The 25,499-nt window shown below is 42.4% G+C and overlaps 1 protein-coding gene across 1 annotated transcript in view; it reads left to right on the forward strand.

Annotated features, from left to right (window-relative positions):
• Pgant2 (polypeptide N-acetylgalactosaminyltransferase 2) overlaps nt 1-25,499 on the forward strand; it is a 112,623-nt gene that overhangs the window by 60,952 nt on the left and 26,172 nt on the right. The window contains exons 2-3 of the mRNA XM_034318306.2: nt 24,696-24,865; nt 25,147-25,266. Coding sequence (XP_034174197.2) covers nt 24,696-24,865; nt 25,147-25,266 — 290 coding nt within the window. The remainder of the gene's footprint in view (nt 1-24,695; nt 24,866-25,146; nt 25,267-25,499) is intronic.

The following is a 25,499-nucleotide window of genomic DNA, read 5'->3' on the forward strand; positions in this document are numbered from 1 at the left end:
GTGTTTTTCCAAGTTTCTATCGAAATAGTTACAAACAATCGTAAACAAAAAGGAGAAAGGATCGTTTAAAACTTACTCTTGTAACAATTCCGCGAAAACGTTGTTTCGCGGCTTCCTAGAACGCGACAATGTACATAACTCGTGACGCAGAACCGCGAGGGATGAACAATAAACCGTTCGTGAAGTTCAGCCTTCCGATCCTGTGCAGTAGAGATTAAAGAGGAGGCTTTATATCCTGGGATGAAACGAGAGGGAAGGAAACTCGTCTGTTTTTCCATACAAGCGGCGAGCATTCCGGCGATTAACCACCCTCGCCAAGGAAAGCCAGCCAGCAAATTAGTGGTAAATTTCTCACCGACACTCTTTCGAACTTTCACTTTTTTTAGGGAAGAATTTTATCATTTTAGTCATGTTAGAGTTTGAAATTGCAGATGCTCAGAATATTATTTTTATTTTAAATTTGATCCTTCTGGGGTGAAATTTTACTTACGAGGGAACATCGGGGACTGATACATTCCGATTTTGATGAAACTTTGCATAAATATTTATTAGACCTGTTTATGAAGATAACTGTAATTCGTTGGTGCCCGTTTTTCACTTTGAGGGAGATATCAACCCTTTTATCCTAACCGCCCTTTCTATATACGTGCTTATAAATCGTAAACAACAAAAGATATAAAAAAATAGTTGAAATAAAAGTTATACCGTTTCTTGAGGTCTATAAAACTGCGTGAAGTTTTTCAAAACGGAGGGGGAGGGGGAATTCAATTTTGCAAAAAGGATGATTTAAAAAAAAACTTACACACAGCTTTATAGATCTCAAGAAACGGTATAACTTTTATTTAAACTATTTTTTATATCTTTTGTTGTTTACGATTTATAAGCACGTATATAGAAAGGGCGGTTCGGATAAAAGGGTTGATATCTCCCTCAAAGTGAAAAACGGGCACCAACGAATTACAGTTATCTTCATAAACAGGTCTAATAAACATTTATGCAAAGTTTCATCAAAATCGGAGTGTATCAGTCCCCGATGTTCCCTTGTTAGTATAGGGCGCTGTGGCGAGGTCCTTTTAAGTAGAACATATCAATCATTAACGCGACACACAAAGTTAATTGAAATTCTTTCCTATTCAAAAGGTTCTTTCTCTATTAGACAGTGCAATTAACTAAAAAATTTTCTTTCAATATTCAAACTCGCTTGTTTGACGAAAGACAAAAGAGTATTAGCAAGATTTTATCGATTTCAAGTACACTTTTGACGATTCCTTTCTGGATGGTCGCGCTTCCATCGAGAGGCTCCTTTTTTCTCTCCCTCCGCGGGCGGAACAACTTTTCCGCTTTAATGGAGATTAAGAAACGTTTGAGAAAATACCGTCGATAGGATTTACCTCCCGGGATAAAGTCCTTTGGTGGCTTTCAAGTTCGGGCGGCGGTGAAATTTAAAACGGCCCCCGTGAAAACGTAAACGTGATTGGATTATCCCCTTTTTCTTTCGCGCGAAACTTTCCTTCCCCCTGAAGGATCTCCATTTTTTTTTTCCCCCGTCCTTTTTCCTTCCTTCGATTCATGACGACGTTAATGTCTTCCATTGCGCGCGGGCTTCCGCAAGAAACCAGAAGGTTCTCAAAGTGATAAGAAATGTCCTTTTATAAATCCGCTGGTTTTCAGAAATTTCGAAATTCTTTCAAGGGACCCACTTTATTTCACTCGAACGCGATATCAGATCGATAACGAGGTAACTCACCGTTCCGTTCTCGCCTTCTTCCCTTAATTTTCCTCAGCCTGAAAGCGGGCGTAGCTCGAAAGGAACGCGAGAGGGAAGAAAAAAGGAGAGAAGATACCTCGACGGATCGTAAATGCACGGCTCGCTATTTTACGACCGGAAACACTTCCTTCGAGCCCTTTGAAGCCGCTTCTCCGCTTTCACCGGCCCATCCACGTTTCCCTTTCGACTTTCATCCATCGCCTTGAGCCTCTCAAAGCGGACCGCCGTCGAAGATGAAGGGAAAATAAGGGAAAAGAAAGCTCTCGGAGCTCCCTACCATCGAACATATTCTCTCAGAAGCGTCTAGCCAAGCGTTTCCTTCTTTCTACACGATTTTTACTCGCATATGCGTTGCAAACGACCACTTCCCTCTTTCTTCCTTTCCAGACGGTAAATTGGTAAAAGAGTTCGCGTCCTTTTTTCTTTCGCTTACCCTTCGAAATAAAAATCTTCGAAGACGCTGTTTGGAAAATTTTTGTTTACACCATAAACTCGCCGCAGAGATTGAAACTTGTTTCTGTAAATTTGAAGAAGCAAAGTAAATGACGAGCAACTTCTTTAATCCTTTAACTGGGTCGTTCGACATTTCAGTTTTCTTCTAGCAATGATTTTTATATCGATCGAACGTGTTTTCTTCTCTTTGTAAAATCGTTTCGGTAAATTATAGAAAGAGGGTGACTCAAAGGGAGAATCCCTTTTAGACTTTTCCCCTCTGTCCGGGGCAGCTTAAATCGGGACTTCGATGGCTCGTGAAAATCTTGGAGCTTCGTTAAGATTTCAAAGCTATCCTTTGGCCATCGCTTTCGATTCGCGAGACGAGAAGCTACTAGCCGTTCTTGTATATCTCCCTCGCATCCTTTAATCCCACGTAGGAAATTCTGTTCGCTGTGAAAGGAGAGACGGGATCGATCGCGTTCGATGCTTCTTCGAAGTAATTTCTGTTCGTTCATAGGTCATCGAGCGAGTGCAATCATTATGAAACAATGTAACAGAAATATTCATCCGACTTCGATAATATTTGATGAAAAAAATTGATTTCGTAAAAGAACACTCGGGTAATAATTAAAGTACGTTAAAAAAAAGTTGGTTAATTTAACGAAGTTTTCGAGGTAAAAAAGGAGTCGTTGAAAAACTTGGTGGATCCGAAGAAAGTTTCTCGTTAATGAAACTTCCGCGAAAAAAATTCAGTCGTATTTTTAAAAAATTAAATACACTTCAACGCTGAAAACAAAAAGAGATGGGGGGGGGGGGGGGGGGGGGTTGAAAAAGGGTTGACCCGCTGTTTTAAAGAACACTGAAAATTTCCGGGAAATTCATTTTATGTAAAAACGAATTGAAGAGAAAAGTAGTGCACAGAGGATACGTTTGAATGGCTTTTGAAAATTCAAGTGACTGAAAAGATGCCGGGGCTGGAAAGCCGACAAAAATTTACACTCGTCCGTGAAATATCGCGATCGCGGGACCACTGATAAAAGTGTTCGCGGAATGAAGCAGAAGACCCGCTGTATTTGTTTGCCGTCGTAACAAAGGAGAGAAGAATAAAAGAAAAACAATCCTTGCAGAGAAAGATTCACCCTCGTACCCTGGAGGTTTTTCATATCCTTGCGGTAATTATTCCGCGGAGCCGCACAAGGAATTAAAGCACGGACGTTCTGGGGTTAATTAAAGCCTGCAACACGGTATTATTGCGCTCATACAGCGTAGTTCCTCAAATTTGAGTAGTTTCACGACATCGTTGTACGAGCAGAGCTGCTCTCGTCTTCTTGTTCTCTCGTTTCGTTTAAAACACGAACACGAGGAATCCGCGCGGCCTCCTTTGTGTACGTGTATTACGTTTTCGCGGTGAGTTACGAGGCCGATCCCCTACGAGAATCCGAAAGCCGGAAGTGAATTACCCCGGGTACCAGAGATCGGCTACGCGATTTCTCGTAATTCCGAGAGTCACTAGTCGTCTGTCTCCCTGTTCCAATAACTTTGCTTCGTTTTCCACCGACTCGAGAGAAAGGTTCGGCCAAAAAGTTTCGAAGAAGCATAGGAATATCTTCTCGACCGAGAAACCGAACGCAAACGGACCTTCTTGGTACCTAGAATTTATACGATTCTTTTTTTAAAAAATTATTATCCTAGTATCAGGAAAATTATAACGGATCCTTGGGAAAATTTATTTAAATAACCAATGTCGCGTTTGTTACAGGTGAGCTCGAATTCAATTTCGATAAATTACACCGTCCAATCTCTGAGAACGGTGAGTAACTAATTAACGAGACAGCCGGATCGCCCGAGGGTGAGATAAAAATAAGGCTCTCGGGGGGATTAGGTAGGAGACAATCTCTCGATTCAACACCTTTTTATCCATTGGAAAACTTGCAATCTCTAACAATCGTTTCCCGTGGGAATCGGGCACCGGTTTAATCGAGCATTATTTCAAGCATCGAACGATAAAAGGATCCATAGAAATCTTCGGATAGAAAGGCGTGCGATAAAAAGGGAGGAATTTCGATGGTACGGGGTGGACGTGAATCGGTGTCATCAAGATTTCATAACTTCAACCCTGTTCGCCGGGCGTAGTTTCTCGGTTCGAGGTTAATTAAGCTCTGGAACCGTGGAAAGAAAATGGAAGACGAATGAAAGATCGTTCTTACTCGGTCGACGTTTCGCTAGGAATAATTAATCCTTGGAAACGTACGCGGTTCGCTTCGATTTTCTTCGCTCCCTCGAACTTTCCGTAACTCGCGTGAAAGGATCCCGAAGCGCGACCGGTCGATCACGATCGACCCGCTTCCGGTCGCCTGTAATTGGCTGAACGGCGCAGCCGACGATGAGGGAAAGTTTCCGGCAAGGTAAATGTTGCCGGCGACGAGGCAAATATTGGCGCGTGATTTACGGATACAAATATTGGCGCTCGTTAGTGTTCAGGATGGAACGAATTGTCGAATTTCCGCTGCTACGGATGTTGCCCAACAGCTTACCTTTCTTTCACTGCCTCCTCCTTTCCTTTCTTCGGTCTCCCTGCGATTACGTTTGTCCGATGTTGTTCAATTTTAGGTAACGCGAAGCTATCGTGCATCGTTTCGTTACGTTTATCATTCACCCTCGGATGGCGGACCATGAAGAGAGCCCTAATTTCATTGCTCCTTTAAACATTTTTCTTCCAATATACGTATAAAACTTTTTTAATTATAAATTAATATCCTTGTATAAATTTTGTAAATTTGGGTCCGGATTGACCCGAGCTCCGCTGTTCCACGGTTAATGGACAGGCAAGATAAATTTTCCTGCTATCGTAGTAGAGAGATTAAAACAAAGGATATGCATTACGTGTAAATTTACAGTTCTCTTTTATAATAACTGTACATACTCCTCGAGGCTGAATGCACTCATTCACATCGCACACAATACATTATTTATACGCTTTTCATATTGACGTATCAATATGAAGAACAACAGCGATTTTGAATTACCAAACAACCGATATCTCGTTTATCATTTTCCTCCGATTCCTCGAATCGACGTTGATTCATTGTGAAAGATCTTTTTATGCAAACATGAAAATAATTACGTCAAATAATATGAAAATCGACCTGTACTTTGGAGGGAAGAAAATTGATGGCCCTGTCAGGCTCGTAAATAGCATCGAACAGACGAGCGTAATCGTTTATAAAAGTTAATACGATCGAGCGGATAGGGAATTTTACGAGGCGCCGCTTACGCTCCGACGTAAAGCGTCCAATTAATCATTAATATCAGCGTGGCCGGTTGCCGGTGTACCGCTCTCTTCGGTTAAGCAATAACATAATTTGCAGCGGCATAAACAAGGCTTAGGATGATTTAGTTGAGCGCGCAACACGCTTCGCGAAGCTACACACCATCCGCGACTCGGTGCGCGCTCTTCGTCGCCTCCGCTTCCGGTATCTCGTATCTCGCCGGGAGATCGTAAAACGCGTAAGGCCCACTTAATTCCTCGCCAATGCGAAACTGGAGCGAGACACTTCCCTTAAAAAGGTTTCCATTCGGACGAGTTTGGTCGATTAAAAAGTTTTCGCCGTCTTTTCGGGGAAAATTGAAATTCATTTTCAATTTATGCTTTCTTATTAAATATCAACATTTCTATTCTGACTTAAGTAATCGTCGCGAATGACGGTTTCATTTTCATCGCTCCGGTAATATTCGCTCTAATCAAAGCCAGGGGGATGAAAAGAGATTGTCGGGTAGAAGAGATTTTAATGCTGCTTTAATTTAACCGCGCCACTTGGACAGACAAATAAGTGGCGCATAAATTCCTCGGCACGTTCCTGATCAAATGAATCTTAATTCGTCCTCGGTGGAAAGCGTAATCGGCGAGATTGAAGGAATCCGAAACTGAAATTTCATTCTCATCCCCTAACCCTCGCCACTTAAGCTCCGTTCCTCTTTCTGAATCTTCTTTTATTATTATACGCGTCGAGAGAGGGAGCCTAGGAACGATCCTATGGAAGAAGCTTTTTAAGCTTCAACTAAAATTCTCAGCGTCGCTCGTGGCAAACTTGAATCATCGTTCGAATGAAAATTTTTCATTAGTAAAATCGTGGTTTCTCTTTAACGTCCACGGAAAAGTGTCTGCCAAAGATGATCAAGAGTTTCTCCATTGATTTTCTTCGATTCAATTCATCCGATGGCCTCTCTGGAAACAAAAGTAACTTAAGGGTGTGAACAAACATTCGCGAGTGTACACGTAGGGATGGGAAGTTAAACAACAGTTTCCTTTCGGCCGTTGTTTCAAGAGCGTGTGCACGCATTCACGGCTTCCATCTTGAACATCTTCTCGGGGAAAGCAGAGAAACCAGGATTGTCTGTGCTAGTCATAATGGAAGTTGTCGACATTCGACCGTCCTTTGTTCCAGACGTAAGAGAATGTCATCCCTTATTGCGCGCAGCCCTGAGACTCGGGCCAAAGGCGAGTCTTGTGCGGTCTGGAACGTTCCTTCGATCGGACGAACAAGCCCCTTTCCAGCCACCCCCTTCGACCGTTCGTGGAATCCGAGAATTTATTCCCGAACATTCCGTCGGCTGGTAACCGGACGTTTTCCATCCCCCTCCGACCATCGACGAATATTCGTCGCCTATTTTTCCTCTCCCTCTCTCGATTCCCTTTTACTTTCGTGACACCTTCGACAACCATTCGACCTCTGCTCTCGTTCGTTGAGGTTTCTCCTCTGCTTCTTTTGTTTTTTATTTTACCCCCTCGAATTCCTTCGCTTTGTTTTTGCGCGTTCGAGGGTTGTTTCAGATACGCGTTTCTTTGCACAGGGGTGCAGAAAAATTCACGAATTCTAATTTGATTATTCAGATTACTATTATTTTATTTTCTTATTCAACCCTTTCGCTGTTTTTATATTAAATTATACAATTATTTGGAATATAAACGTTGGAGTATTTTCTTGAACCAATGATAGATGATCGAATCGTTAAGTAGGGGATCGATTTGTTCGGTGAACGAACTGAATTTTTTAAAGATAAAAAGAAAAAATTGAAACGTGTTTTGGCGTTACGTGATTCGCTCGAACGATTCAGAAGATTTATGCGTACGCGAGTTTTATTCAAAGAAGCACAGCAATTTCCTTCTATCGCGATATTCTCCAACACCTCGGTCGCTCGAAAAATTGTCTTCGAAACAGAGAAAGAGGGAACGAAGACAATTCCGGCGCTGAGAATCGCTTTATTATTTCGAAAGACTCGTGTATCCGTGAATCTTTCCTCGTAGATTTTTATCCGAACGCGGAACCTTGTTTCAGAGATTTTTCTCCTCTCGGTTGTAGATACATTTCAGAGAGAAATTGTAAAAACAAAGAGGCGTAACGGTCGGTATTCCTCGGTAGAGAAAATTCCTTAACGAAAATCGCGTTTCATTTGTCTAAAGCATCGTAGGGAACGAGAAGAGAAATTCCAGGGAATTCTACAAAAGTTTCCGCCATCGGTCCATGTAACGAAGAATTAGCAGGAATTACGAGGCACGCCTGCTCGCGATTTAAATTGAAACGATTTTTCGTGCCAGGAATTAAAGTATTCTCTCGAAAAGTAGAACTTCTCGCTATGGAGCAAACTCGCTTTTACAGAAAGAAGGAAAAGGACCTAATATTTATATTTTTAGTCTTCTTTGCGATTTCTGTCCTTTTTTAAATAACCCGTAAGTTGGACGGCTGGATCTGTTCGATATCGTAGATTTTCAACTCAAAGGATTTTACCACGAATTGTATAAATCGTTCAAAATCTTGAAACTCATCCGAACCCAAAACGTCAACCCGTAAGCCCCAAAAAACAGTCTCGAGCATCCGGTGTGCAAAACAAACGGCACGGAACAGCCACATTTATCTCCCTCTCGAAATCAGTTCGAAGCCCCCGTGAACCTTTGCTTGCGTATCCGAGCTTGCGGTTCGCGAACATTTATTAACCGATCGTAGCACGTCCGACTTGCGTCGTTTCTCAAACTGTACAGACTGTTCGAAGAATAATAGTCATAACTTCTAAGGTCAGAAAGTCGGCGACGCACGGTACATAGACTTTATACCTTCTGTCTCGAGAGGAACTTAAATTCCTGGCCTTCGGTACCATTAGATAGATAGAATTGGGACTTAGAAACTTTTCCCCAATTCTTCAGAGTGTTCCTGGCACTATGCTTTCCTATACCAAGAATTCGTCCGGAAGGTCGGCGACGCACGGTACTTAAACTCCATTCCTTCTGTCTCGAGAGGAACTTAAATTCCTGGCCTTCGGTACCATTAGATAGATAGAATTGGGACTTTAAAGACTTGGGGAAAAGTTTCTAAGTCCCAATAACCTTCCTAGCACCATGCTTCCCTATAGATTCGTCCGGAAGGTCGGCGACGCACGGTCCTTAAACTCTATTCCCTCTGTTTCAAGAAGAACTTAGATTTTTGGCTTTCTGCTCCATCCTAAACCTTAATTAGTAATTCCTGAATACTTAACACGGCTATATCTACGTTTAAAGTTAAAGTGTTAAGCGTCGACAGTGTCGTCTATGATCATTAAAGTAAGTACCTTCGAAAGTTATTGCGTGGGAGACTTGCGAGTGGCTTTAACAACGGCTCGAACGTGTCCAGCTATGAGAAGGGAATTTGGAATGAACCTGGACACAGGTGGAAGTTACGAGGGATTAAGGGACGACGGTGTAATTTGATTTTGCATCTGGAACTCGCTGGACCGCGATGGTTTCCTTGCAGGTCACGTTGCTTCGATGCAACTGCTAGAATACTTTATTTTTTTCTGGATGACAGTATCCGGTATCTTTCTGTAGCAAATAACAAATTGTTATTTGCAATTGAACTTCGAGTGTCAGGTGCGTCGATGCGATGGAAAATCGAATGCACGAAGGCCGAGGTGAAGAGGAGCAGAAGGAAGGAAAGAAACGAGAAGGCAGCAATTCTGAAATTTACCGTCGTGACTTCCTCCGGGGAGTACGGTAGCCTATATTTACTGTCGGAAGAGGTAGAGCTTCAATTATTTTCCTGGCCGCAATAGTCGGGCATCTTGCGGAAATTCCACGCGGAGAACCGCACCGACTGAGAAGAATTCTACTGGTTTGCGAAGGTGCCGCGATATTCAACAGGAAAGGCTCGTGTCTCTCTTGGTTACGTGCTCTGATCATCTTTTTTTCCTCCACCGGATTCACCTCTTTTCTTAGAAATATAACCAGAATTTCTTGAAACTCGAGCAGAGAAATTCACGAAAATCTAACATCAAGGATCTTACGTGTCGCATGAATGACTTCGAAGAATGCGTTTACTATTTTTATATAAATTTCTACTCTTGTTATAAATATATTTGACACGAAACTGAAACTTTCGATGCGAAAGGGGTGTAAAAACCGAGAAATTCTCGTTCATTCGGAAATGGGGCCGGAACGAAGAGAGAAATATCCGTGAAAACTTTGCTGGTAGTTTAAACTAGGATCGTGAGGGTTAGTTGAAAGCCACAGGGGAGATTCACTATCCTCGACCGGTCGGTTTGAGTTTGCGGTGGCAGTGGTACAGCCCTGTCGCTGGTCAGACACGTCTACAGACGTACTGCGGTATCCGTTCGGACCTGGACTTACTGATTCCGTAGATATTTAGAAAAGCCCCTTTTATCCAGCATAAGAGAAACAAGTGAAATTGAAATTCTATTTATTTCACGAGAACTTTATTAAACGAGTACAATCGTATTTCATTTCTTCTAAAAATTTAAGAAAATCAAACTTCACTTAATATTAAATAATTAATTAATACATGTAACGGACGTAAATAAATCTAAATGAAAATATATAACTAAAAGCGGAGGTTGGCAAATGTTTGAGCAAATTCTTGATTCATCGCAGTCAACCGGGGAAAAGCATTCATCCGGACAGCGGTGTCCGCAAATCGATCCTCAATTTCCTCGTGACGTCGTATCCACAATTTCAGGGTTTCATTTCCTTCCGGTGGTACGCGACGACTGCATAAAATAGCAGCAGCCCGTTGCTCGTGGATCGTCTCTCGACACCGCGAGGAAAAAGGAGGTCGTCGAAAGAATGAACAAAAGTAAGGGGGGGGCGGTTGGAAAAGGAACGGTGGGGTCGAGAATTTACTAGCGGGCGGCAAACAGTTTTCCAGATGGTTGGAATATTTTCCACCGAGTTCCATACACTTTCAATTATCCCCACTCGGTGTTTGTCGCAATACGTCAGGTGTCGGGTGTGTATTAAGAAAATACCGAGCTGTGCGGGCCATGAATCGAATCGGGACGCTCGTTTCTTCGACCTCAACGAAGCACACGGCGGTTGGAAAACTCGAGCTCACGGAAGCGGAGACAGCCGGAGGAGTTTTCGTTTCACGACATCGAATTTATCTTCCCCGAGGAAATTAGAAAAAGGTATCTTCCGTGATGCCTCTCGCGAGCTACGCGACCCCGCACTCTGCCACGCTCTTCCTTTAAAACGACATCTGGAAACGATACATCAGAGAAGAGGCTGAAAAAGAAAAAAAAAATAAAACGGGACAAAGATAAAATTTGATCTAGAAAAGGATGGTTTAACGAAGAGCTCGCTGATTTTATTACTTCCCGAATAAAATAAATAAAGATTGATTAATCTTCACATTTTTAATCAAAATATAAAGGAGGAGAGATACGAGTGAAATATCCTTCGAAAGCGAACGCAGATAATTCAAAACGATTCCATGGAAGCTGTCATCGACAAGTATCACGGTACAAAAATAACCCCGTAGCCTGCGTCGACAGTGGGCGAGCAATTAATCAGGGACAACATTAGGACGCAAAATTAAGGGTGCCGCCGACACAGCCGTGGCGATCTTCCAAACCCGTTCAAATCGAGTACAACCGTTCTAACCGATGATGAATACTCTCTCTCATGAACAAATAAGACGTCACACTCTGACATGCCACTGATGTTCATCCCCGAGGAACCTAAAAGCCGTTCGTCGAGTATACGACGTCCTTTTCCGTTCCTCTTCCTCTGTCTTCCTCCATTCACCAATTAGCTCCTGCAATTCTCCGCTGAAAGTTGCCTCTCGCGAAGATTTAACGAAAACATGGAATCGGTTCTAAAATTACGTTCCACGTTTCACGAGTCATTTATCAGAGACGTATTTAGCGAACGGTATCGAAGTGCAATAATTCATCTTTATTTCTTTTCATTCACCGTCAAAGGAACATCTCCAACTGACGAGTAGATTTCCAAGCTTTAAAATGCCACTCGTGCAAAGTCGCATTCTGTGAAGTGGCCGTTCAACGATGGAAAAATCAAACAGCGATATAAATTCCGCCCGAAGCCGCCGCCGTCTGGTTCGAGTACCTTCAGGCAAATGCCGCTGATCGAAGCCTCCACTCTCGTCCCGACAGCCTCGACCTCCGTCGCTTGTTGAATATTTGATAACGTCCTGCATGCCGGAAGTGCACTCCATATCGACACGTACCGGTTGATACGTATCGATGCCGTCTACGTCGAGACACGGCTGATACCCGCACGAACCGTGACGCGCATCCAGAACCGTCCCGAAGGGGAACCACCCGCGACAAGACACATCCAATGGAATCACAAACGATCCGAATCCTAATTAATCCAACCTTCTGACGTTATCTTTACTCCCCTGTATCTTATCGTTCATTCGAAAGAAGCGAAATTATTTTTAATCCCGTTTGACCGACATTATTTCCTCGATGATAAACGACGTTTCGGAAGAAAGAAACGAGCCCCGTGCGGAATGCACGAGACGTGAGCACTCGCGAGTGCGACAGCCGGAAGCAAGAGTGAAATTGAATTTTAAAAATTCACCCCTCGATTCTGTCGCTTCTACGAAGTACGCCCGAATCGAGCAGATTTCCACGCTAATGGTGTTGCGGAAAGAAGCTGAGACCATTCGTGTTCCGTCAATGGGACAGGTTAAAGAGGAACGAATATTATTTTATAATATTTCTTTTCAGACTCGCTCTTCTGTAATCGAATATTCGTCGCTTCGCTCTGATTAGTTCGTCCTCGGTCGCTTATTAGAGGCGCGTTATTAATACACGCAGCGAACGATAATATGATGCAAAGAGGAGGAGAGCAGGTTACTGGAATTCATTATGTGTGTCGTATAGAACGTTAGGTTCTTCGATGTTGCGCCTCTTTTCTCAACGAAGCGAACTGTGTACCGAGCCACTTGTTACAGCAGTCGGGAATAAAGTGGCTCCGAGTAACAATCTCATCTGGGTAATTTATCGCGTGCTTGCCGCGAGGAAAGGTAAAGGAAGGTACTCGGTTATTCACTCGAATGACTCTCCTGATGTTTCTTTCGGAGAAAAGAAAATTTATTTGAAATCAAAGGAAAGTTTTATATAGAGAAATTGTTTTGATGCAAACGACGATAAACCGGAAGCTAGGTAGTAGCGTGGAACTCCGGGAAGTTAGGAAGATTCGTAGCTGGGTAACTGATATAAACGACAGCGTTGGGATCCATTGGCGAGGACTATAATTCTCGATCAACCTCTCTCTCGTCCGAGTTCAGGACTCGCTTCATTTTGAAACACACCGGGAAGACGGAAGAGCCGGTTTGTCACCGTATCCGACCCGGGGAACACCGTCTTGTATATCGATGAATCCTCGAAGCGACGCTGAATGCATTTCGTTTGCATTCATTTCCCGACCACTTTGAATAATTCACTCTTCCGGTTTCCAATTCCGATTCCAGCTCAACTATTTAACGCGACGAACGATTTTTTCGAACAAGAATGGGACGAAAAATTGAAACGGAAAGGTACAAAAGAGATTTCTTGAACTCGATTCTCTCCTTTCTATCCTTAATAAAATCGGCAAGTTTCGCAAATTTTCGAAAGTTTCGTGGAATATCGAATTTGAAAAAAAATAGACACGAGGCGGATTCTTTCGTTCAACGAGCTCGAAAGCCGTTTGCGTCGAAAAATTCGGAAACGGAAGTCGTCGGGGAAAGGACGCGAGACGAAAGCACTCGTGGAACTTCCGCGACTCCTTCGAACTCGCGAAAAAGTAGTTGCGAAGTTGCATGCAGTTTGCTTGGCGAACGCTTTCCTGCTCCATCCTCGGAACTTCCGAATTCTTTTACCGGAAGTGAATGCGTGTACCGTTTATCGATGTCCCGCGAAAGAAGTTTCGCGTCTGAACTGTTTTCCCGTTTCGTCGTTGAACGACTAGCGATCGCGTGTTACACGATCGTGGAAAATTGATCTTTTAAATAAATCTGCGAATCAGTTTGAAGGGAAGAAAAATCATAGTGATTCGGAAAGCTTTTACCGAAACTGTTTATCGATATTCGTAATCGTCTACATGTTCCCGCGAATCCCTTTAAACATTTCTATCGATTTTCTGTTCGTTCCAATAAAGAGGATTCCCTTGTTTTACAAACGTGCACCGCATCGAAATGGCTGCGCTGAGTTGCCTTCGGAGTAATCGGCGGATTTAAACGAGCCGATTAGCACTTTTTCCGTCGCATTCTAACATCCCCTTAACGTCCAACGCTTCTTTACCACTTTTACTTTTATTTTTCACTATGAAAATCGTAAATTTCCTACCTCAAAGTGAAACTTTTCTACAAATAATTTCAACAAGCAATCCGCTAAATTTGCTCGAGTTTCTGCAACAAGATGGTAGATCCAACTGCAAGTAACCCGAGGACCGTAGACAAATCCGAGTTAGAAATGTTGCCAGGAAGTGTTCGTAACTTGGAATCAGATCGAAAGTTACGAATCTCCGCGTTCACCGCTGCTCTCTGTCTTTAACTATCCGAAAGTGGTCGCGTTCGCAAGGTAGACCCTCTTCCTGGTCCGCGCGGCTGCGATAATAGTTGATAGTGGCAGGGGGGTGGAAAGTAGCACGAGCAAGCGAAAGCTCGTCCATCCTCGTCCATTCTTACCTAACCCTCCTAACGTAATTACGCATTCCACTAATTAAGGATGTAGGGAATGGCGTCGCTTAATTATTTTCTAATTAACGTTGACGGAGATAGCGGAGTTTCGAGTTGAACCTTGTAGATAGATTCTTCCATTTTCTAACAGACGCTCGATTTCCTTGGAAAATGTCTGCAAAGGGAAATAAAATCGTCCAGTTGATTTTCCATTCTCCGTAACTTTCGTCGAATTTCAAGAGAAGGTAACGGAATATCGTCTCCCTTTGGCTAACTTCGGAATCGAACCGATGTCCCGAGAACAATGACGCGAGGATTCCCGTGCCCCTTGGGCTTTTCTCCGAACATCGGCCATAGTCTCCTCGAGTCGACGACAAGACAGAGACGTTCGCGTATGTGTCACCTGTAGAACGACACTGATAGAACGTACACAATAGTCAAACACCGATGTACGCGTACTTCAAAGAGATGATCGGTCGAACGATATTCAAGTCGGCTACAGCTGAGCTCACCGGCCGATTGCTTGTCTCTAGTGAACGCGATCTCTGTTAGCTGGCTCGATCCGACTCCTTCGGGCCTGATAAACGCATGGATCCGTGGGTTCGAGGAACGGAAATGCCTTGTCCGTTTTGTCGGACGGCAGATGCGTGTGCGGCACGTGCAAGGGAAACGTTGGATGCTGGGAACGGACGCATATGGTTGCCTGCAGATACCCTTGTCTAAGCGGTTAAACGTTTCGAGCAATTAGTAAGGAAGCTCGGACGAATTTGTGTTGTGCTTCTGTGCTCGTGTTGATGAGCGTGGATACCAGTCTCGTCGCTCTGGGTAATTAATTACTGGCTATTTTGACAATTCTTATATTCGTTTATAACATAAGAATATTATAAATAAATATTCGTTTAATATTTGTACAGTTTTATGATTTTGTGTTTTTTTGGTTAAAATATGACGAGTCGCGTGTTGATTTGTTTGAATATTAACGTGGATATTGATATTCTTTGATTGTGCCTGACTTATGGTATGGTTGTACTACTTATTTTCGCTTGGATCCTGTCAAACTCTACTGTGGAGACTTCTAGTAGATAAAATACATATATGGGCAGACCTATTATATAAAATACTTCATTTTCGTCACAGTCATTTAATGATTGTAACCACTTAAGGGTAGAAGGCTATAATCGCCCTTATTGTTGTTACACAGTTACCACTTAATATAGTCATCCATAGTATGCTTAGTACACAATCACCTTTAACACATTACGGAATAAGTAGAATAAACCCCTGAAAGATCAGACAGACGATCCAGTAGAGTAACTCAACGGATGATCCGGCTTACTTAAACAGAAAATTGCTTTTGACGTAAAATCGTTCTTTCATTAAATCTTAAACATTTTCTCATCCGAGGAAAAATATTTTCCCAAGGGAATCTCCTGTTTTTTTCTTGAAACCTTCAGGAGTAATTTTTGCGCAGAACGTTACTTGACACGAGACCGTTATCCGGTATTAATCTCTCTCGGTGAAACGTTTCGTGGAAATATTCGATAAATCCATCGAACGTCTAAATTCATCGACGACCCCGAACTGGCTGGGGGTTTTAATCCTTCAGGAAAATCCTCCCGGTTACCAGCCATTATTTCTCTAATGGAAAGCATTTCCGGTAATAGTAGTTCGCGACACCGTTCGAAGCCACTTATCGAACCCTGTCTTATCCCTTCATATTTGCACAGTTTACATGTACACTTGATTCATCGAGAGTTTCCCAAACAGAAGGGTAGCAAAAGATATAAAATAATCGAGAGGATTTTAACGACTTCGTTATGCACACAGGCAGGATTATCCAAATATTTTCTTACAACTCGCAGCCTTTTTCTTCGTGGTCGAGAAAAACGAATTGAAAAATTTCCGACGAACGCCAGCTCATATTTTTCCTTCCGTTTTCTTTTTCGTTATTTAGTCGTATATTTCGCGGGATATCGGGGAAAGAACGTTCGCTCCGAAAATCAGAGGCAACGGTTCGTCAGTTTTTCGAAAAATCCGTGTTCACTTTGGAACAGAAATATGGCACCTGTCCATCGAGACTTCGAGTGGAATTTCTTTCACGATATTTTTAACACTCTTATCATAGCTGTTCAAAATGGAATCTCTTCAGTTTTCAATTTTCATAATTAATTTCATGTAATATTAATTTAACTTAAAATTTCATTTTGTTCCTAATAATATCTTGTTATAATTGCATAAATATTTACAATTTATTCATAACAGTATCTGTTGGTTTTTCTCTTTCAAGAAGAGAAAGTTTTTCATTCTTTTCCAAAACCATCGACGTACGTATTAATTTTCTTTTTCGCGGCACAAGTCAAGAGGGTGCAACTGTCCCTTCTTGCTTATTTAGACAACGAATAGGACCGATAGAGTCTATGGGTACGTGACGAATTCTTCGTCACTGACCTGTCTTAGTCTGACTGTTTCTTTCGAGCTGTACGGACGTGCCCTTCCAAGTGCTTAAATAAAGTTTTTAATTTAAAGTATTTTCTGTAATTTTATTTTTTGTTTCACCACCTATTTCCAATAGTATCCGTGGAAATAATGTTTTGTGATTGATATGAAAACATGTAAATTCGTATAAGATGAACCCATACTTTTGAATGGTACTGTATTCGAATCGTTCGTATTCAGGTGCTCGGAAAATAGAGATAAAACAGTCGAAAACCGGGGTGCCGTCGATTCGCGCCGAGAACCAGTATGAATCTATTAATGCATCCACGTCCGGTTTATCTGTCACCGGTTCCGTTATTCATGCAACTCGTCATCCCGTCGAGGATCGGTTGTTTCGAACCGCTGTATTTTCGAAAAGTACCATTTCGAAACTGGCTGACACTCGTTGTCGATGCATCATCGACACGAGAGTTTCCCCAGTGCAACGCGATTTTCCCAGTTGTTCAACGTTGCAGTTGTTCGTTTTTCTTTTTTCTCCATTTTTTTTATCACGAGCTGTACATGAAAATAGTTTCACGCGAAACTGCAAAATATTTATAAACGTTTCCTATTGTATATCTTTGAAAATCGTTGCCGAAAAATGAAAATATTTCGCCGTATTTCAACGCGTTGACACTTACTCCTGGCACTGTATTAACGATGCTGAAAAATTTCATGGATTCGCATTTTTCTCCTGGATAAATTTATTTATTAACGAAGATACTCAATGGAACGACCGCAGGAATTTATGAACGCTTTATACCCCCGGTAAAACGAACAGGATGAGATTGTAAATTGGGGAAAAAAGCCGTTCTGGCCTCCGGCGTACGATACGTTCCTAGGAGAAAAAAAAAAAGGAACTGTTTCATGCACGAGACTCGTGAAATTTTCATAGAGGTATATCGCGTTCCTCGAAGGTACGCGATATACTTTGATGGCGTTGGTCGTTCTTTTGCTCCCATTAATTAAAAGTCGTACGATTAACCGACAAAAACGCGAAAGTACTATTTTATGTGTCACCGAAAAGCATATTTATCTAGAAACTCTTTTTCGATATTTATAAAAGAGTGGAAACGTTCGTCTCGACGAACCAGACTCCTTCGTTCTCAATCTCGAAGCGTTCTCGCCCTTCGTCCATCACGGATGCCAAGAAAAATCCGCAATCGGGTTTCATAGATCATTTTCTGACACGTCTAAGAGCTTCGAACTACCTCGATCCGAAGATTCGAATCTCTCCCGTTGAGTTTTCGTTGACTATGCACATCTCATTGACCCTATCCATCCGTCGGTGTTGAAACGCTCAAAAGGTATCTGGCGCGTATCGTCGGTGGAATTAAAAAAACATTTATCCAGCCGTGGTACGTCGGTATTGATCTTGTATTATTTCACCACGATCATTATTCTGCGGTATATTCTAGTAATTTTGCGAGATTTCAAAAGGAAACTTAAATTATAAAATGGTATATTAGATTGTCTGACTTATAACGTGTTGTACTACTTAACGCAGTAAATTCCCCTTGCTATCTTATTAATATTATTTAGATTTATTAGAATTTTTTAAATTTCTTTTTTATTTCATGGATTCTACAGCGTTCAACTTGTTAAGGTTACAAACGTTTCCAACTTGTAGAGCAACGAAGGCTTCGACACAAAGTACTATTATTTCTGATAATCCGGGAATTCGATTAATTCCAGCTCGATCCTGGATTAAACGAATCCTTCGACTCGAGCCCTGACCAACTATCCTTTTCTTCGAACGAGCTTCCAGCGCTGGCTTCTTTCGGATCTTACTCTGCTCGAAATAATTGGAGGATCAGTTGGTGGGATGAGATAACGCGGGTCCTTATAGGGTTGTAATTGTTGTACGAAACTGGACTTCGATAAAAGGTAGGAAAATAATTGAACGAAATCGTTAGCTTGTTAATTTTATACCAAATAAAAGAGTGAATTTTTATTTTAAACGTCAGGAGTAACGAAGTTTTAAGCGCGCAACGTTGATAGTACAAATGTTTTCCAACGATACGAAAGGAAAATTAAAATAAAAGGTACACGGAGATATTAAATTTCTCTTTGAAAGAGACATCTCGTCCGGTGAGTGTTAGCGTTGCGAGACGGGAAGCTTTACAAGTTTCCGTTGTGCTCGACGGGAAGCACGGGACGTTTATTGTCTACGTTTATTTTCACGCGTTTCACCCTCCCGCCACTCTGTATTTTCCATCGATATCGTAAACCTCTCGAGGGGTCCCTTCCGTTACGAGAACACTCCGTGCGAGAGGAAATTGATCTCTGTCGTTGGTGAGAACTTTTTCCTTTCTCCTCGACGGGACAGAGAAATACATTTGATCGGTTCGCGGTTCGTTGTCGCAGCACCTTAGGAAAGGGTTGAATGGTGATCGATGCTGCGAATTAAATTCGTGGTGGCTAGTAAACGCGATAAGAAGTAAACAGGGGCGAAAGTTTTAAGCAGCCTGATTTCGCGTAATCTTGGCGCGGATAACGCGGCGAAATTCCATTAAGCCTGCCTCGTAAATTGCACAATGAACTTTCGCGAAAAAGAGGAGGGTTAATATATTAACACGAGGTGTTCATTTCTTTTTTTTCTAAAGCCTGCTGAATTTACCAAGGCGAAGATGAAGAAAGTTCGCAGGAATCATCTTGTCAGCGTGGTAATTAACTAATGTTCGCGAAGACGAGGAAGAAGAACCGGGCGGGGGGTTGGGAAAGTTTGGAAATCAATTTTAATAGGGAAGTTCTTGGTGGATGTTTTAGGAAAGCTATTAAATCGTCTATGAAAATATTAGATTCCTCGGATGAATTTTCTCGAAAACAAAACTTTAATCGATTTTTTATACGAGCAGTCTCGTGGTGTACAAAGCTGCGTGAGAAAAGGGTACGTTTCCCGAAGCAATCCGAGTGGAGAAGGAAACCAACACGGTCTCCGCAAACTTTCCTTCTTTATTTACACCGTGTTCGAGGAAAGCATCGTTTCACCTTGACAAAAGGGACGAAGCAGTCGGTTGCATCTGGTCTCGAAGGGTTTCTCCAAGTAGGAAGAACTTCTTTCGAGATGCTCTGTCCACGACATCCGATTTCAACCGCTGGCAATACGCTTCGAAAGCCGAGCAATCGAGCCACGAGGATCGAAGGAGCTCCATTGTTGCCGGTTAATTAAGGAGGAATTGATGAAAGATTAAGGAGTTTCCTCGTTGTCTATTGTTCGGTATACACTACCATCCAAAAGTTTGAAAATTCAAAAAAATATTCTATTCTCAAGAAAAATTATATACGAATGTTTTTCGTTTGAAAATTTCTATCGATGCATCGTTATTGATACCGCCGTTTGGGCTCTCTCCATGGTCCGCCGTCTGAGGGTAACAAATTCCTTACTTCTACTGTACGCATACTTCGTCTCCTTTTATTCAGTGAATCTAGAGCTCTATAAAGGATGCATTGTACTTTAGACATGGACTATTTTCACTGTCTATCTCTGTTTCTTTGTGTACAAGGAAGAACCTGAAGAATAGATAAAAACCCGGTGAAATGGTAAGAGTAATCGAGGCAATCTCGGTGATCTTGTCCCAAGGATAAAAATTTCATCATCCTGTCGTCGGCCAGCCTACTGATTCCTCTCCTCGGATAATTAATTACAGGCTGTTTGATCCGACTGGAAGAAGAACAGGAAACGAGGGGGAGAGCAAAACTTTCTACCTTCTCCTCGAACCGACTGTGTTTCCTCTAGCTACGTCGTAATTTGTTTAATTTTTTTTCGAGACCAGTTAATTGAGACGAGAGAATTAATCTTGTTCGACTGATGAAACTTATTTTTTTCCACGAATCCTTAACTATCGATTAAGTTTAATTAAACCCTGCAGTTGATGAGATATATAATGAAAAATAATACCAAGTAAATGGAAAAGAAGGAGTTCCATTTTGTTAAAGAAACGAAGGGATTAGTTTCTGGTGGTTCTTAACTCTCCCCGGCGAAATTCGGGTTGAAAAATTAATTTAAAATTCTGCTCTCGTTGCATTTTTCTCTAAGCTTCTTTCACACGAAGAAAGTAAATTATATTTACCACTGAAAATACTATTCATCCTTCAATTTACGGCGTTACGAAATGGCAAGTCTAATTCTTAATCTTCGGATGCGTCATCCGAACCACGCGCAATGAACAGAAACGAAGTAATTTAATCACCGAATCCTGTCCGCGTAACGTCGATCCCTGTTGTCGGTGGAACAACGAGAATCTCGAGCAATTTCCTCTCAACGATCACAGCAATTACATCGAGGTAGGTCCGTAAACGCAGAAGTAGTCGGAGCTTAAAGTTAACCCATGGCCAGGCTTGGCAACGCGACCGGCAACGATACGTACTCGCAACGGCACTTAAGTCGACGGGGGGTGGTCCGCGTTTAGGACACTAAGTGGATTGCCGTGGAAACATTAAATTACCCGAAAGCCGCTGCTACCAGCTTGCGATCGTCCGAAACCGCGGCGGTTAACGCGCCGCACGAGCCTCGCTCGTTAACCGCAAGAATTCTCTGTGTACACAGCACCACCCCTTTCCACCACCGTGTCCATCGCCTAACTAAGTTAGGTCCGCCTGAATTAGTGGGCGCGATTAAAGGTTTTCATTCGTATCGACTCGTTCGACGGTAAACCCTTTTATAAATAATTGAATCGTCTCAATTAAAGATATTTTATACGACGATTCAACGTTAGTTTAATGTTTCATTATAATCATCTTTGTTTTTCGTTTACGAGCTAGAATAGTTTGGTCGTATAAATGCAAGGATTGTTAGCGAGCAGCCAGTATGGTAGATTGGTAGGACAAAGAGCGGTAGCCAGCGAGCGGATAACGAGAATGTAGCATTAATTTGTATCGCGTTTCATAATTTGTACGGGACCGCGTTAATTACGCCACGGGAATGTAATAAACGTTTCATTTCGCTGGTCGCGGAATCGTTCCGCTTGTAATTTCATGGTTAATTGGAGCTATGAAGGCTGATCGTTCGACGTTGCTCCTGCTGGAATTGTTAATCTATGTTCCGAATTTTCAAAACTAGATAGGGTAATTCCAATTATAACATTGGAACTAAGTTTGGTACCACTGAAAATTTCAAAATATATTTTATTTATAAATTTTAGTCCGAACATTTAAATTCTTTCGAAAATAAAAATAGGAAGCTCATAAATTTTTATCCAGGCATTCATATTGCAGGTCGAAAAGTTCTTTGAACATTTAAAAATACTTAAAGAGTCGTACAGTATTTAATCTGAATTTTCCTGACGGAAATATTACACGATCTTTGAAAAGTCCTTCTCGACAAGAATCGTACATGTGTACCTTAATCCAGCCGGAAGGATCGCGATCGCTCACGGACGATCAAGCCTGAATCCTTCAGGACGATATTTAATCCTTCTCGGACGGGATTTAATGCCTGCTGTGCACGGTGTCCCGAGTGTCAGCTGTCTACTTTGTCGAGAGAGGGTAGCTGGGCAAATCCACAAGCAGTTTCTATATGCAAATCTACTCATAACTCACCAGAAACGTATCGGACGGGCCACACTGCCGGAACGCAGCTTTCTCTTTCTCTTTTCCTCTCTGCTTTCACGGACTTTTTCGTCGGGCCGATGTATGTAAATCGTCGGTGGGAATACGCGGTCGGAAAGGAGAGAAACATTGGTAAAATAAAAATTCCAATTGTGTATTTATTCGAGTTACTTGTTACAATTATTATCAATTTCTTATGGACATTAGAATCTTTTCTATCGGTAGGATTATCGAAGTTATCGTAGGATCAGTATCACTCGATAGGGATTACCGAGGCATCTAGTCAATCAGGAGACTATTAGGATATCGAATAGTTAGGATCGTCAGATTATCAGGACGATTAGTCCTTCAGGATCATCGAGATACCAAAACGCGATATCTCAAATATTCCAATTACTCAAAATTTCAAATGTCCGATAGAAGTATTATATTTTTAATCGAGTACTTGGAAAAATTTTATAATCTTCATAACGTATATTCGCCATACAATTACGTAAACTATACACGTTTAAATAGATAAGGGAAGGAGGGATGGTGTTAACGGTGAGGCAAGCTACGTGACGATTACGGTTCCCTTGGTGACATAACGTTTCCGGTGACGGATGATGGTGTGATCGTAATTTAGTCGGGAAAATGTATTCTCGCATGGCAATATCGAAACAGGCCAATATCGTTAACTCTAATTCGCTTACGTTTGCGCACGCATTGTCGAGCGGTAATAACAAGATTAATAATGCGACCGTCGTCGATAATAATCGTGGAATCACGTAACTGTGGCATAATCGGCCCTCTCGATTTTGGTTAGCCACGTACAAACCGAGAGACACTGAATTACCAGCCGTGAAACGTTATTAATCTCTTCTGGTCGTTAAGAATTTTTCGTGCTTCATTATGAATTATGATACATTTGTAATCGAATGAAACCTAAGGAACAATGGTCAATTCATCAAATCAAATTTATTATTATTATTAAATTTCATGTTGGAAAGGAAACTTGAACCGGAACCCTTTTTACCATTATTCCATGGCCGTTGAATAACAACGAGCATCGTGTATTTGATCCTGTTTGCAAACGCGACCATACGTGGTTCCTACGGGACCAACGACGTCCTCTTTTTTTTTCCGCGTTTCCGTTTTCGTATCGCAGTCGAGCACGGTTCTCCGGACAGAGCCACGGTCATTGTTCAAGTCTATCGTGATAAGCCAGCGCCGCTGCATTTCCGGAGCTTTCGCGTAATCGTTGCACGCGCAATGAATTTTACGGCGGATACGTGCGGCGAATTTGTCAAGCGAAAATAGATAATGTGACGCGCAGAATCGTCCGATCGATTCTACGAAACGCGTGAAAAATAAAAAATAAATAAATAACGCGTTTTTACCGAAGTGTTGATGACCCCTCTTTATCCTCTTTTGTTAATTATTTTGTAAAATTTTCTTCTCCGAATTATTCGAATGACAAAATAATAATTTGTCGAAATATTGTTAATAATTACTTTCTTTGGAAATATCGTTAATAATCGGTCGAAAGTCGATGGAATTTCATTCGAACGGACCGGATGTCTCGTGTCGGCGTCACGTGGTCCGCGAGGAAACCGGATGCAACAGCTTGCCGCGCTACGAGCAGCCGACTGCACTTCCGCTTCAACGCAGCCCCTGACCCGTGAATTAATATTTCATCGTGGCTGCGTTTTGTCGCGTTGTTTCTCTCCGAGCCTTGATTTTCACGGTTCGTTTTCCATCGACTATTCGGCACGCCTTTTTTCTCCCCGTCTGTGTCATTTACTTTTCTCCCCATCGTCTTTGACCGTGAATTCTAACCACGCCATTTGCTCTCCCACAAAGTTTCGCTGTTACTGCTGGCTCTAAAAAATTCAGAAATCCACCGTCAAACATCGCGTTGGGGAAAAAAGAATGAATTCACCAGATAGAAGAAATATGGGAGTTGATCGACGCACCCGAAGAACTCGGGCGTAGCTGGCTGACAAACAGAGAAGCAAACGAGAGTCGAACATTGAACGCCGATGAGGAAAATTCGATGACCTACATATCCGATGCACAATGCTTTCTCGGCACAAAGGGCAACGGGAGATACGAAGTGCCTCGCGACTCCGTATCGATTCGAAATCAATACACCGTATCTCGATGATGTGACAATACAAAGAGCCCGGAGCGTGGAACCGGCCCTCCCAGCCTTACAATTGCTTCTTGTAGCGAAGCCAACTAAAAGTACCTGCCGCTGCTGCGAACGAAGGCCGATGCTTCTTGCATCGATCTCGCCTTCCTCACAACAGATTCTCCACCATGGAAAATCGTCAAACCGACGAATTTCTATCAAAACGTGTTATTCCACTGTCCTCTCTTGGTTAAAATTCAGACTCGAACAGTTTTTCAACCCTTTTGGCAATACTCAAAACTATTTTTAATACTTCGGATAAGAATGTTGTTTGTTAGAGGTGGATGAATTTCGGTAGAAACTTTCCTAAAACATCCTCAGTAGAATGTCTGTTTGCTTGCAGAACGAAAACAGAGCACTGCGACTGAAAGAGCCTGCATCGCTATCCCTGTCCGCCGGAAATTCCGGCAACTACGTGGACCCGGATGGCACCGCCATTGTGATGTCGTCTGAGCTGTTACCAGCACCCACTCCGGATCCAAGGGTGACGTGGAACTACTTCGACGAGCAAGGGTAAGAATTGTAGGCGTTCAGTGGAAGGGGAAGGCGGTGAGTTTCCCCGGACGCCCTTAGTTCGGGTCGGCGACCGCCAGGTGGCCCGCGGGATTGGTCTCCGTTCTCGCTGGCGGTCGCCCGTCGTGAGTTCCAAAAAGCGGGATTATAGGCGTCTGGGGCAGGGATCGTCTGTCCTCAGCCCCACTGACGAGTCTGGCAGACGATCCCGAGACGAAACACCTTTTTCTCTCCCTACAGAATGGAAAATTGTTTCTGACATAATCTGCAAACTTTTTCAGGTACGTCTCGAGAGGAGGTCTAAGGGCGGGAGAAGATCCGTACGCCAGGAACAAATTCAACCAGGAAGCTAGCGATGGACTTCCGAGCAATCGTGATATTCCGGACACCCGCAGTGCCATGTAAGTGAATGAAAAAATAATTTCTTTATAATCGAATATGTAATTCGGATGGTTGCAATTCGATCGCCTAAAAATAAGGTAGTGAACGAGGCTTAAAATAAAATAGAAACGATATAATCGTATCGATCGAATCGTGATCGGTATCGATTTCTTCCGACGATCTTCAAGTGGTTGGTCGCAAAGCGAACGGGACAGAATAGAAGAAAATTGAACGGTGAATATCCACGAGAAAA

Source organism: Osmia lignaria, chromosome 6 (assembly GCF_051020975.1).
Source record: "Osmia lignaria lignaria isolate PbOS001 chromosome 6, iyOsmLign1, whole genome shotgun sequence".
NCBI lineage: Eukaryota > Metazoa > Arthropoda > Insecta > Hymenoptera > Megachilidae > Osmia > Osmia lignaria.